Source organism: Amblyraja radiata, chromosome 27, assembly GCF_010909765.2.
Source record: "Amblyraja radiata isolate CabotCenter1 chromosome 27, sAmbRad1.1.pri, whole genome shotgun sequence".
In the NCBI taxonomy this organism is placed as follows: domain Eukaryota; kingdom Metazoa; phylum Chordata; class Chondrichthyes; order Rajiformes; family Rajidae; genus Amblyraja; species Amblyraja radiata.
This window is the reverse complement of record NC_045982.1, coordinates 24,227,026-24,240,317: the sequence shown is the minus strand read 5'-3', so window position 1 is coordinate 24,240,317 and position 13,292 is coordinate 24,227,026. Positions and strand designations below refer to the sequence as shown.

The window sequence follows — 13,292 nt, the reverse complement described above, 5'->3', positions numbered from 1 at the left end:
ATGCATGTCCGCACAGCTGAGTGTGTGTGACAGACTCAGGTCACAGCCAATTGGACTTAGGTCTATAGTGAGTCTGGGCCGGGGGGTGGGAGGCTTGCGACACCGCCGTTCCCCCCTGGAACAAGATGTCTGTGTCGTCAGCGACCACTGCTGATGTGACAGAATGGGCAGCTCACAAGGCCAAGACATTAAAGCACAGATGGACTGGTTCTTGATAAGGTTGTCCATAGTTACAGGGAGAAAGCAGGGGAAAGGGGTTGAGAGGGAAAAAAGACATCACTCATGATTGACTCGATGGGCCGAATTGCCTAATTTTGCTTCTTTGTCTTTTGATCATCAAATGGTCAGGACTCAGAGTCATAGTCTTACAGCATGGAGACAGGATCTTCAGTCCAACTTGCCCATGCTGACCAACATGCCCCATCTACACTAGCCCCATTTGCATGCGAGTGTTCCCAGCCTGACCTTCTGAACCGAAGCCACCGTATCAGCCATCCCTTGAAATCACTCACAGTGTAACACCGCCAACCAACTCACCAGAGACAGGGCTCCAGGCTGGTATGGTTTGGGGTGAATTATTTACATCAGCCTTGCATCAAATGATCACACAAGGAAACACCTTAGAGCCTTTACTGACAAACACCGCAGGGCAATGACAGGTATCCGCATGCTTACAGCCCCGAGGCAAGTGAGATACCAGGAAAGCTCTCCTCCTCTCACGGACGGACAGGTTTGATTTCATTTCTGCCTCCCCCTCAGAGACCCCACCTGTAGATCAGTGCATGCTCCTTTAACATAGTGACCTCACCACTACTAACCACTCCCCATTATCTTCAGTATAACTGTAGCCTCTCCACGTCTCTCTCGCTCTCTAGCTCCAGTGACAGACCACGGACAGCTAGGGCACAGTGTGTGTTTTATACCAGTATCTATAATAAAACATGTAGTGAAGACATCACGTGTTTGGAAGTCTTTACATGGTGTCAAGAAGTCGTACTTCGCGCCTCCTGTCTATCGGTTTTTGTTTGTTTGCTTTCCCCCAGTTCCAATTTCCCTATTATTTGCCATGGCTAACTCGTGTCGTAAACCTGACATGCTGGTGTTTGACTCAGACGTCGTGCACCGTTGAGCGGTCTTTAAACGCGATTTCGAGCATTACATCGCGATCGCCCATGCCAATGCCACCCCGGAGGTGCGGGCACATCTGCTACTCAACCTGGCTGGTCCGGAGGCCATGGAACGTTCGGAATCGTTCGAGTACGGCATTGGTGAGGATGCTCGGGACCCGGTATGTCTTTTGGCTAAATTCACCGCGCTCTGTGACATTCCTACTAATTGCATCATTGAGCGGTTTAAGTTCTTCACCAGACGCCAAAACCCCGGGTAGCACATCGACTCTTTCATTGCCTCGTTGCGTCACCTGGCTCGGTGTTGCCGCCTTGACACGGTGACCCCCGACCAGATGATCAGGGATGTCCTGGTTCACGGTCTACAGGACGAGAAGCTACGGGCTGAGCTCTTAAGGAAGCCAGACCTGACTTTAAACGAGGCTTTGCATTCCTCTCGCATGGCTGCTGCTGTTGCCTCTGTATCTACACCTGCTGCTCAGGACATTCACTATGCCAGTGCTGCTGGGCGCAGGCGCGACGATGGTCCGTCACGCCAGCGTAGTGCTCCCGCACCCGCGAGGGACGGCCCGCGTCGTTGCCCCAACTGCAACTTCGCAAGTCATCAGTTTAATGTTTGCCGCGCGCTGGGGAAAACTTGCAATTTCTGCCGAAAGCTCAATCACTTTTCTGCAGCTTGTCGTTCCATTGGCAGGCCGGTCCCTGCTCCACGGAGGAGCCTAAACAACCTTGCTGAGACTGATAGCGCTCTTGGTTCCCAGCACCATTCAGACGAACTCCCTGATTCAGATAACGTCTCCTCCCATGATTAACAGTCTACTTTTTCGCTCTTGGGTGCACCTGCTTTGATAAAGGATCCCTCTGTACGTGTTACCGTGGATTGGTCGACCTTTACTGCGAAGGTCGACACGGGAGCTTTCGCAAATGTTATGTCAAGGAACCTCTTCGCACAGATAAGATCTGGTGAGAAGGTTACTCCCGACGACTCCCGTCTGCATGCCTATGGGGGAGGAGTGCTCATACCAGTCGGGAAAACAACCCTTATCTGCACAGTTCTGGAGACCTCTCGGCCCCTCACTTTCCTCCTGCTAGACTCTGAAAATGTTACTCTGTTGGGCACTTGTGCGTGCCAGGACCTCGGTTTGGTTTCCTTCCACCGCGGTATCCACCTGGTGCAGGCCCCCATGGACCCCATGATCGAGTACCCCGATCGTTTTGATGATGTGTTGGGGAAGTTACCCTGCAACTACCGGATCGCTGTGGACCCGGAGGTCGATCCGGTAATCCGCCCGGCTCACCGCGTCTCCTTTGCCATGAAGGACAGGGTGGAGTCGACTCTGCGCCACATGGTGGCCACGGGCATACTCAAGGAGGTGAGTGATCCCACCCGGTGGGTCTCCACCATGGTGGTTGCCGCAAAGAAGGACAAGAGCGAGATTCGAATCTCCATTAACCCCAAGGACCTAAACCTTGCCATCAAGCGCCCGCACTACCCCATGCGAACGGTGGAGGACGTCGCTGCACAGGTTGGCCCCGCCACTGTATTCTCTGTCCTCGATGCCAAGAGCTCTTTCTGGCAGATTCCGCTGGATGAACGTTCCTCCTTCCTGACCACCTTCAGCACTCCTTTTGGCAGGTTCCGTTTCATCCGCATGCCTTTCGGGATCAACTCTGCCAGCGAGGTTTTCCAGCGCACCATGGAGCAGCTGTTTGCCGGTCTGCCGTGTGCTATCATTGTCGACGACATCCTGGTGTACGGGAGGGACGTCGCTGAGCACGACCTCCACCTCCGCCAAGTCCTGGATAGGGCTCGTGAGGTCAACCTCAAACTGAACCCCAAGAAGTGCCGTTTCCGCGTCCGGGAGGTCACGTACGTGGGACACGTCTGCACGGCTGAGGGTCTGAAGCCAGACCCACAGAAGATGGCTGCGGTCTCGGGGATGCCCGCTCCGACCGACGTGCCCAGCCTGCAGCGCTTTCTGGGCATGGTGAACTACCTGGAGAAATTCATTCCCGACCTCAGCGAGCTGAGTGCGCCCTTGAGGGAACTGAACAAGAAGGACACCGCCTGGGTTTGGTTCCCGCACCATCAGTCGGCTTTCGAAGCCCTGAAGTCCCAGTTGGTCCGCGCCCCCACTCTCAAATTTTTCGACCTGAAGCGCCCCATCGTCCTCACCTGCGATGCCTCGAAGTTCGGCCTCGGTGCCGCCTGCCTGCAGCTCTACGACAGGCTGCAGCTGCCTGTCTCCTATGCTTCCCGCACCATGACCCCTGCTGAGCAGCGTTACGCTCAGATCGAGAAGGAGCTCCTTGCCGTGGTGTTTGCCTGCTCGAAGTTCAAGGACTACATTCTGGGCAACACCTTCACTATTGAGACCGACCACCAGCTGCTGGTCACGATCCTGAATAAGCCGATACACGTTGCCTCATCCCGCCTGCAGCGTATGATGCTGCAGCTCCAGCGCTTCACCTTTCGAATTGTGTACCGCAAGGGCAAGGACATGTTTGTGGCCGACACGCTGTCCCGCGCACCGCTGACGTCCACTGCCCAACACCCGTACGAGTCGTCTGACCTGATGGTATTAAACGTTAACATTGTGCCTTCCCAGCAGATGCAGTCCCTGATCCATCACACTGCCAAGGATCCTGCCCTGCAGCAGCTTGCGGACGTCATCCACCGTGGTTGGCCCGAACGTCGCTCATCTCTGCCTGATGGTGCTGCGCCATACTTCCTCGTCCGGGATGAACTTGTACTGCACGACGGCGTGGTGGTGAAGGGCCACAAGGTCGTGGTGCCTGCTGCGCTGCGGGACCACTACTTCCAGTCTTCCCACAGCGGCCATCCCGGGGCCGAAGCCACTCTGTCCCAGGCCCAAAGTCAGTTTTATTGGCCCGGCATGGCGCAAGACATCCGGGACAGGGTCTCTGCCTGCTCGACCTGCAACTGCCTCGCTCCCCATCAACAACGGCAGCCGCTCCTGCAGCAGCCTGCCCCCGACCTGCCGTGGATGTCGGTCGCCACTGACATTTTTGAGTGGCGTGGCAAACATTTCCTGGTCCTTGTGGACTCCTACTCCAGCTGGTTCGAGGTGGATCAGCTGCCCACCCTCACATCTGCTGCTGTCATCGGGAAGCTGCGCCGCCACTTTGTGACCTTTGGCTCTCCAGTTACTTTGCAGTCTGACAACGGCGGCCAGTTCTCCAGTGCGGAGTTCAGCGCCTTCGCTGCATCCTGGAACTTTCGCCACATCACCAGCAGCTCCTGGTCAATGAGCCCGCTCCACCCCCTGCAGCACCTTTTGCCCCTCCGGTTCCTTCCTCTCTGCCCTCCACTCCTTGCATGCCCAGGACTCTGCCGTCTCAGCTCTGTGTGCCACGTTCTCCCCCGGCTCCTCCCGGTCCGCCTTCGCCTTCCTCGCCCGCTCCCGTGCCCGCTTCTCCCGCTTCTCCTCGTCCTCCCTCTCCGGCAAGTTCTCCTGCCCGTTCCCCTGTCGCCGCCCCGGCTCTCGTCCCTGCTCTTCCTGCGGAGGGGGTGGAGGGTGGGCTGCGCACCCGCTCCGGGCGGTTGGTCAAGCCGCCTGTACGTTACGGGGAGTTTGCGTGACTGTGTTAACTGTTTCCTGCCGGTGTACGCGCGGGGGGTGTTTCTAGCGTATGAGTCGTGGTCGCGCTGTCACTGCTATAGTACTTTGTTTTCCGAGGGGAAGGATGTAGATCAGTGCATGCTCCTTTAACATAGTGACCTCACCACTACTAACCACTCCCCATTATCTTCAGTATAACTGTAGCCTCCCCACGTCTCTCTCGCTCTCTAGCTCCAGTGACAGACCACGGACAGCTAGGGCACAGTGTGTGTTTTATACCAGTATCTATAATAAAACATGTAGTGAAGACATCACGAGTTTGGAAATCTTTACACCACCTACTTTCCAATCCACTGGGGGAACTGTCAATTAACAACCTCGGGCAGATTATTGCAAACAAATGCACAAACTGCAGGCTGCCCTGCACCTGCCAGTGGGTGAGACAACTTCACACAAGGAACTGCAGAATCTGGTTGACAAAAAAAAGCCACAAAGTGCTGGAGTAACTCAGCAGGTCAAGAGAGGAGTCTGAAGAAGGGTCCTGACCCAAAACATTGCCTATCCATGGTCTCCAGACCTGTTGAGTTACTCCAGCACTTTGTGTCTTTGTTTGTGAGACATGCTCAATTGCTCACCTGACTGCCCAGTGTCACAGTTGATAACTAACTACAAAGGACACAAAGTGCTGGAGTAACTCCGCGGGTCAGGTAGCATCTCTGGAAGACATGGACAGGTGACATTTCGGGTTCAGACTCTTCTTCATGCTGATTGTCAGTGGAGGGGAGGTGGGGGTGGGGGTGAAGAAAGCTAGAGGAGTCAGAATACAGCTTGGCAGTTAATAGATGCAAGCAAGGGTGGTTGATAAGATGGTTGGAGCTAATGCCAGAGATAAGAGCAGAAGGTGTGAGACAGAATTGAAGAGTTGCGAATTGCGAAGCTAGAGGGAGGAAAGTAGCGGGGGGGGCGAGGAGGGAGAGAAGATATTTGGGAGTCTAGTTGGGGCAGAGGAGGGGGGTGGGAGAGAACAGGGCAGAGCTTTGGGGTGGTAGGAAGCTAACTAAAATTGGAGAATTCAATACCATTATAAGCTACCCAAGCAGAATATGAGGTTCTGTTCGTCCGGTTTGTGTGTGGCCTCACTCTGGCAATGGAGGAGGCCCAGGACCGAGAGGTCAGCGTGGGAATGGGATGGGGAGTTAGAATGGTCAACAACTGGGAGATCCAACAGGCCTTGACGTATCGAGCGCACTAACCACCATTCTGATAACCAGACTCAGAACACTCAGCATGTTCTACTCTGCGATCCACAACACCCCCTCCCTTGCTGCACCTCGTCCCTGCCTTATTTCCATAAGTAGTTGGTCAGGAAGCTCGGCACGCTGCTAATTACCTTTGCTCTGAGCAGTTCACTGGCATCCTGCGGGAGATTGATAAAGAACGCATCAAATTAATTCCACTTCAGAAAAAAGGATACACCTTCCCCAGCAGACCATCCCATGGAGAATTCCACCCTTCGGATGGGAAGGATGATGTTTCATCAGAACCTTTCCTCGTGCCCATCAGGGGCCGAGTCTAATCTCCACAAGGTGTGGAGCCCATTGTTCAACCAAAGGGCACCCACACATACCCTGTCCAACCATTCATTTCCTCCCCATAGCCTACAGCCAGCTGTTCATTGCCCTCCCCTTAACGTACTGCCAGCCATGCATTGCTCCCCCATAGCCTACTGCCAGCCATGCATTGCCCCTCTGTAACCTGCCATCCATCTTCACACAGGGTACCCTGTGCCCCTTCCACTGCCAGCTGTACCCACAGCAACACTTAACCAGAGCACAATCAATGGTACTCACATTTTTTCCAGCTACCTCGGGGATGCAGGACTTGCACTGGAAAATAAAGGGGGCAGGTGTCAATGCAGCCAGGGGCAGTCAGCACTGCAAATAAACCATCAGTCACACACACGCATCAGCTACCACCCCACCAGTGGATCCATTGTGGACGGCTCCACCCTCAGCTGCCTCGCTTGCCCCCAACGAAAAGCATGTCCTCTCTAAACAGTAGCTTGCCATCCACCAGGCCAGTATAAACCACACCTCAAAACCTCCTGCCACCCTGCCCATAGCATCAATATTTAGGGGGACGCAGTGGGCATGTTAGCGAGTTAATACCAGTGAAATCTGCCTTTGGAGACACGAAGAACTGCAGATGCAAAACACAAGTGTTGGAGGAATTCAGCGGGTCAGGCAGCGTCTGTGGAGGGAATGGAGAGGTGACCTTTTGAGTCCAAGCCCTTCCTCAGGCTTTGATTTAAAATCTGCCTTTGATGTAAGTAATCTGGTACTTGACTGGCTGCAGTGATTAGCAAATATGTGGGTGTACTGTGCAGTAGTGTGGTGGGGGGTAGTCTACTTGTCTGTGGTCCTGCCCACAACATTAACCAGACCTACTGTGCAAGACGTCGGGGCGGCGTGCCGACTCCTGGCGTGCTGGTCCCACAGGAGGATCTACTACCATCCGACACAACCGCCCCAATCTCTTTTCCACCTGCAAATCTACTGTCAGAAGAAGGTTCTAGACCCAAAACGTCGCCTATCCATGTTCTCCAGAGATGCTGTCTGACTTGCTAAGCTACTCCAGCACTTTACGTCTTATTTCGTAAAGCAGCAATTGCAGTTTCTTGCTTGTACAATCTAGCACCATTTCCAGTTGCCCACTCTGTATTTTTCTCTTGGCCTTACATAATGTAGACGTTTGGCTTGATTGTGTCATGTATGGTTTTATTTGGTTTGATTGGAGACTATGCAAAACAAAGCATTTCACTGTATCTCAGTACATGTAATCATTATAAACCTAAACCACATTATTTGCTTATATGAGACACTGCAAGCCAACTGTGTTTCTGCCGACTCCCACTGCACTTGGCTGGAGGTTGGTGCAGTCATCTCAGGGTCAAAATGCCCAAAGTCTTAGTGCTCGCTGGAACACTGTGAACAGGAGGGAGGTTATCTTACACATTGATGGCGCCAAAATAGAGATGGTCGAAAACTTCAAGTTCCTAGACGTAAACGTCACCAGTAATTTGTCCTGGACCAGCCACATCAACGCTGTGGCCAAGACCGCACACCAACACCTCTACTTCTAAGAAGGCTTAGTAAGTTCATCATGTCCCTAACAACCCTCACCAACTTCTACAGTTGCACCTTAAAAAAAACATTTCATGCATCACAGCCTGGTTTAGGAACAACTCCATCCAAGACCGCAAGAAATTTCAGAGGGTTGAGAACGTAGCCCAGACCATTTCACAAACCAACCTCCCTTCCATCGACTCCATCTACACTTCATGCTGCCTCGGCAAGGCCCCAGCATAACCAAAGATCAGTCTCACCCCGATCACTCGCTCTTCTCCCCTCTCCCATCAGGAAAGAGGTACAGAAGTTTGAAAAGACAGACCCCAGGATTCAGAGACAGTTTCTTCCCAATTGTTATCAAGCAACTGAATGGTCATCTCATCAACTCTCCAGTTGATGAGATGGTCCTAAACTAAGACCTCTGGAGGCCTTTGAACTATCTTTAATCTGATTTTATCTTGCACTCACTGTTGTAGCCTTTCTCCTTTATCTGTGTATTGTGGATGGAGTGATTGTAATCATGTATAGTTTATTCGTTGACTAGATAGCACACAAGCAGAAGCTTTCGCACTGCACCTCAGTAAACATGAGAATAATGTAACAAACTACATGAAACTATACTAAACTGTGGGCTACCAACATACAGCAGGTTTGAACTTGGTGCTTCAAGGTTTACTGTGACAACACATATTTCATTTGCATTACTTAAGTGGCTGAAACCTGTACAGAACCTCTCAGTTGACCTGTCTGTGAAATTCAGAATTGTCCACCCTCAGAATTGTCCACCCTCAGTAACTAACGGAGAAGGAAGAGGTGGTGCAGCGGTAGAGTTGCTGCCTTACAGCACTAGAGGCCTGGGTTCAATCCTGGGTATGGGTGCTGTCTGTATGGAGTTTGTGCGTTCTCACTTCATTGGCATGGGTTTTCTCTGGGTGCTCCGGTTTCCTCCCGCATTCCAAAGTCGTGCAGGTTTGGAAGTTAATCGGCTTAAGTAAAAATTGTAAAATGTCCCTAGTGTGTGTAGGATAGTGCTAGTGTGCGAGGATCGCTGGTCAGTGTGAACTCTGAAGGGCCTGTTTTCGAGTTGTATCTCTAAACTAAAAAAACCTAAACCTCACCCGTTGTCCCTGGGTTTCCTGGGAACCACAGCCCAAGAGCAAGCAATGAGGTTAATTTAGTCTGCATTGTTTTGGTGAAGATGGCAAGGATTACAGTAAGATACATTCCAGGAATTGTATTCCAGAAGAGAAAGAAGGAAGGAAAAAGAGTGTTAATGGAGAGAGAAGTTTTACTTCTTCATAACTTGAAGATGTTGCCAAACACCGATGAGGTCATTTGGAAATACGGTCACTGCCACAATGTAGGAGCCGCAGGAGTTAACCCCGTGGGCAGCACAAGGCCATCATGGCCACGGTTGCTGCTCATGACGTAGGTGGGAAAGGGTTATCCACAGCACCAGGGCCAACATTGTTGCTCGCACTCAAATATAGGCAGCAGATTCCCATCTTCTCAGCAGATTCCCAGCTTAACGTCACATCAGGAATATGACTCACCCAAGAGCAACAGCCCTTCAGAACCACACGTGGTTCCACGCTCGTCTCTGACGTCAGCTTCAAGTTACAACATCACAAGAGGCAAACTGTCTGATAATATCTGAAGATGGGTCCTGACCCCAAACGTCACCTATCCTATTTCTCCAGAGATGGTGCCTGACTCACTGAGTTACTCAGTGTATACATTGTGTATGCAAGCAAAGAATCTCACTGTGCCTAGTCACATGTGACAATAAAGTATTCCTATTCCTATTCCACTTTGTGTCTATCTTTGCCTAATAATGGGATCCTGCTGTGTACCAGTTACCTCCTGTTAATCCTACATTACTTCAAAATTAATCTTGCCGCTTGCATTTCATTGTGAATTGCTACGTAGAAATAGCCACCCCAGTGTTTTCAGAAAATGCCGTGCCACAGGCACTCCATGGTGGATCTACAAAATGTGAGGCACTGCCTCAAAACGTCAGCCAGCATAATCAATGACCCACACTGCCAAGGGTACACTCTCATTTCACTCCTGCCATCGGGAAGACGGTACATGTGTCTGTATCTTCTGTACAAAACCGTAATGTCAGCTTCAGGAACAGCTTCTTCCCAATAGCCATGAAGCTATTGAAAACTACAAACTCCATCTAAATTATGAACTATGATTTGCCTTGGTTGCTCTAAAGGGCCTGTCCCACTTTGCGATTTTCTCGGCGACTGCCGGCATCATATCTGGGTCGCGAAAAGATTTTGAACATTTCAAAATCCAGCTGTGACAAAAATAATGTTGCGACACTTGAAAAAACACCACGCAACAATACGTTATCAAGCCGCATCATGCCTTATCACACCCCAAATTTTTCAGTGACCTGATATGTCAGTCATTGATGCCGGCAGTCGCCGAAAAAATCGCCGTGGGACAGGTCCTTAAGGCAGCTTTTCTCAACCTTTTGACCCTTGCGGAACCCTTGAAATTTCAAGTCTAATGGACCCCTGCATAAAAATTATTATATATCTTTATTAATTTCTTTTTCCCTTTCATAAACTTAAAGTTCATAAGGCAAACATAATATATGTTTCTGATAACTGGTTTAAGCAAAAATAACTTGTTTTTCTTGTTTATTGACAATGCCAAAAAATATTGAAATATTGAAAACTGCTTGTTCAAAACTGAAATAAAGGTAAACAGAACTAACAAAAATAAACATAAACATACTTACATTTTTTAAATTCTTATAACATCCTTAAATGATGAGTGAAAATTCCTAAATAACGTGGGTGAATGAGGGACAGTACCTGCACGCCTGCACGCCAGGAAGCACAGACAGGACTGTTGGAGACCGTGCCTGCGTCTGTACTCGAGCGAGTCACTTGATGATACACAAATTCGTCACGTACAGCTCTTGTCCACTGACCACTAAAGGCCGTTTCACAATGGCGCCGTATAGACGTCGCTATATATGCTAAATAGATGTCGCTAAATATGACGTCGTTAAATATGCAAAATAGATGTCGCTAAATATGACGTCGCTAAATATGTTAAATAGACGTCGCTAAATATGACATCGTTAAATATGCTAAATAGACGTCGCTAAATATGCTCTACGTGTATATTAAAATTACGAATATGAAATTAAACACAAAAATGCATTTAAATATCATTCGCCTATTTATCGCTATTTCTCTCGGAACCCCGGTTGAGAAACGCTGCTCTAAGGACTTAAGGGCCTGTCCCACTTCGGCGATTTTTCAGCGGACTGCCGGCGACTGTCAAGTTCGTGGCACTCGCCTGAAAAACCGGGAACTGGAACGGTGACTGTCAGAGTGGAACACACACAAACACATCGCAAAGGCGGGGGCCAGGGAAAACAGGGGAGCGCTGTCTGAAATTCACACGGTGCAAAGCCAAGGTGATACACATACACACCGCGATGAACAGGATGGTTAAGACAGCTAGCACAGTGTACGGTAAGTCCTTTAAAAGACATATGACAATGAAACACTCGACCCTTGACCCTCCATGTGTATGGTCCACCACGTTCTGGCCAGTGCAACAGATGTGGACATCCCTGAGCATCACCAACTGCAGAACTCTACTGGAACCAGTGGACACAAGGAACTGTAGGTGCTGGGCGTTTTTTTAAAGACACATGATGCTGGAGTAACTCAGTGGGGTTAGGAAGCATCTGTGGAGAACATGGATAGGTACCGTTTCGGGTCGGGATTCTTTTTCAGACTGCCAAGGTAATGTTTCAGGTCCAGTCTGATGTAGGATCTCAACCTGAAACGTTGCATATTAATGTTCTCCAGAGATGTTGCCTTCTCCGCTGAGTTACTCTAGCTCTTTTTGAATCAAGGACATAGGTGATAAGAGTAGAATTAGGCCATTTGGCCCATCAAGTCTACTCCGTCATTCAGTCATGGCTGATCTATCTCTCCCTCCTAACCCCATTCTCCTGCCTTCTCCCCATAACCTCTGACACCTGTACTAATCAAGAATCTATCTCTGCCTTAAAAGCAAGTCAGTGAATACTTTTAAGGCAGAGATAGACTTGATGGGCCAAATGGCCTAATTCTCCACAGCCTTGTGTGGCAAATAATTCCACAGATCACACCCTCTGACTACAGAAATTTCTCCTCAACTCCTTCAGAAAAGAATGTCCTTAAATTCTGAGGCTATGACCTTTAGTCCAAGACTCTCCCACTAATGGAACCATCCTCTCCACAGTTGGAACCACTCTGCTCACCTTTGCCTTTGTCTTCTGGTCGCCGCAGAAGCACTTGGTCTCGACCTCCCCCTGTATCTGAGGCAGGGCTCCTGTCAACGTCCCATCATGGAGCCGCTGGGCATCCCGCCTGCTCTTTGGCCCCTGCACATCCACCGCACACTGTCAGGAAGGCGGGAAGAAAATCACCATCAAAACACCCGGACATAGGAAAAGCGAAACACAGACGGAGGATTCCAGAAGCCCTCAGCGGGCCAGGCCGTGTCGATGGCACTCACAGTTACTGCTTCATGTCAAAGACCTTTTGTCAGGACAGGACAGGGAAAGAGGGGAAAAGGAGACACGAGGAATTGCAGACAATGGCATTTTGGGCTATACACAAAGTATATACACAAAGAACTCAGCGGATCAGGCAGCATCTGTGGAGGGGATGGACAGGCAACCTTTAGGGTTGGGGTCCTTCTTCACATTGTATGCAGGAGGGTTGAGGAAACTAGAGAAGAGATGACAATGCCTGGCAAGTGACAGGTGGAAACAGGTGAGGAGGGGGGGGGGGGGGATCCTCGAGGCTGGGAAATGCATAACCAGGGGGAGTATAATTGATGCAATTGGTCACAGGGGAAGGGGAAATGAGCAATGTTTGCATCATGTCCCCTCTCCCATTCCCTCCGCCTCTACTTACCCTCCTCCACCCCCTCTCTCTCTCCCTGCTCCCCCCTCTCCCTCTCTGCTACACACTGCAACCCCAGACAGCTGGTGATCACCGCAACCACCCTGACCTGGTGTGTTGCTGGGATCCGGGAATGCCGTCGGGATTCCATTGGGATGGCAAGGATGCGGGAACGTGGGTGGGAGGGGGAATGCCGACACTTACCCGGACGCCCGGAATCTCGCAGCACGTCATCTTCTCGGCCTCGAAGTGGTCGCAGAACAGGATCATCTGCTGCAGGTCGACCTGTGCAGATACAGGGTGGAGGGGTGAGTGGAAGGGTGAGTGGAGGGCGTGACGTACGCCTCCGTTTGTGGGGGCTGCCCCAGCCAGCACAGGGGATGAGGGAGGGGCGAGGGGGGTAGCAGTGAGGGCCAGAGCTGACTGTGGCAGCTCCCCGTGACCTCTTACTGTGCTGACTGAGGGTTAGATCAGGGGAGGGGCAGAGAACCATGGACCTCCTACACCTCATCCATTGCT

General features: G+C 50.9%; 1 protein-coding gene across 5 annotated transcripts in view; it reads right to left on the bottom strand.

Annotated features, from left to right (window-relative positions):
• LOC116988568 (collagen alpha-1(XVI) chain-like) overlaps positions 1-13,292 on the bottom strand; it is a 127,078-nt gene that overhangs the window by 92,126 nt on the left and 21,660 nt on the right. For 4 of the 5 annotated variants that reach the window (XM_033045403.1, XM_033045404.1, XM_033045405.1 and 1 more), the window contains exons 7-10: positions 12,978-13,058; positions 12,125-12,265; positions 6,562-6,597; positions 6,102-6,128 (exon numbers count right to left, since the gene is read on the bottom strand). In XM_033045403.1, the coding sequence (XP_032901294.1) occupies positions 6,102-6,128; positions 6,562-6,597; positions 12,125-12,265; positions 12,978-13,058 (285 nt within the window). The remainder of the gene's footprint in view (positions 1-6,101; positions 6,129-6,561; positions 6,598-12,124; positions 12,266-12,977; positions 13,059-13,292) is intronic. The other variant, XM_033045406.1, reaches the window with a different exon arrangement.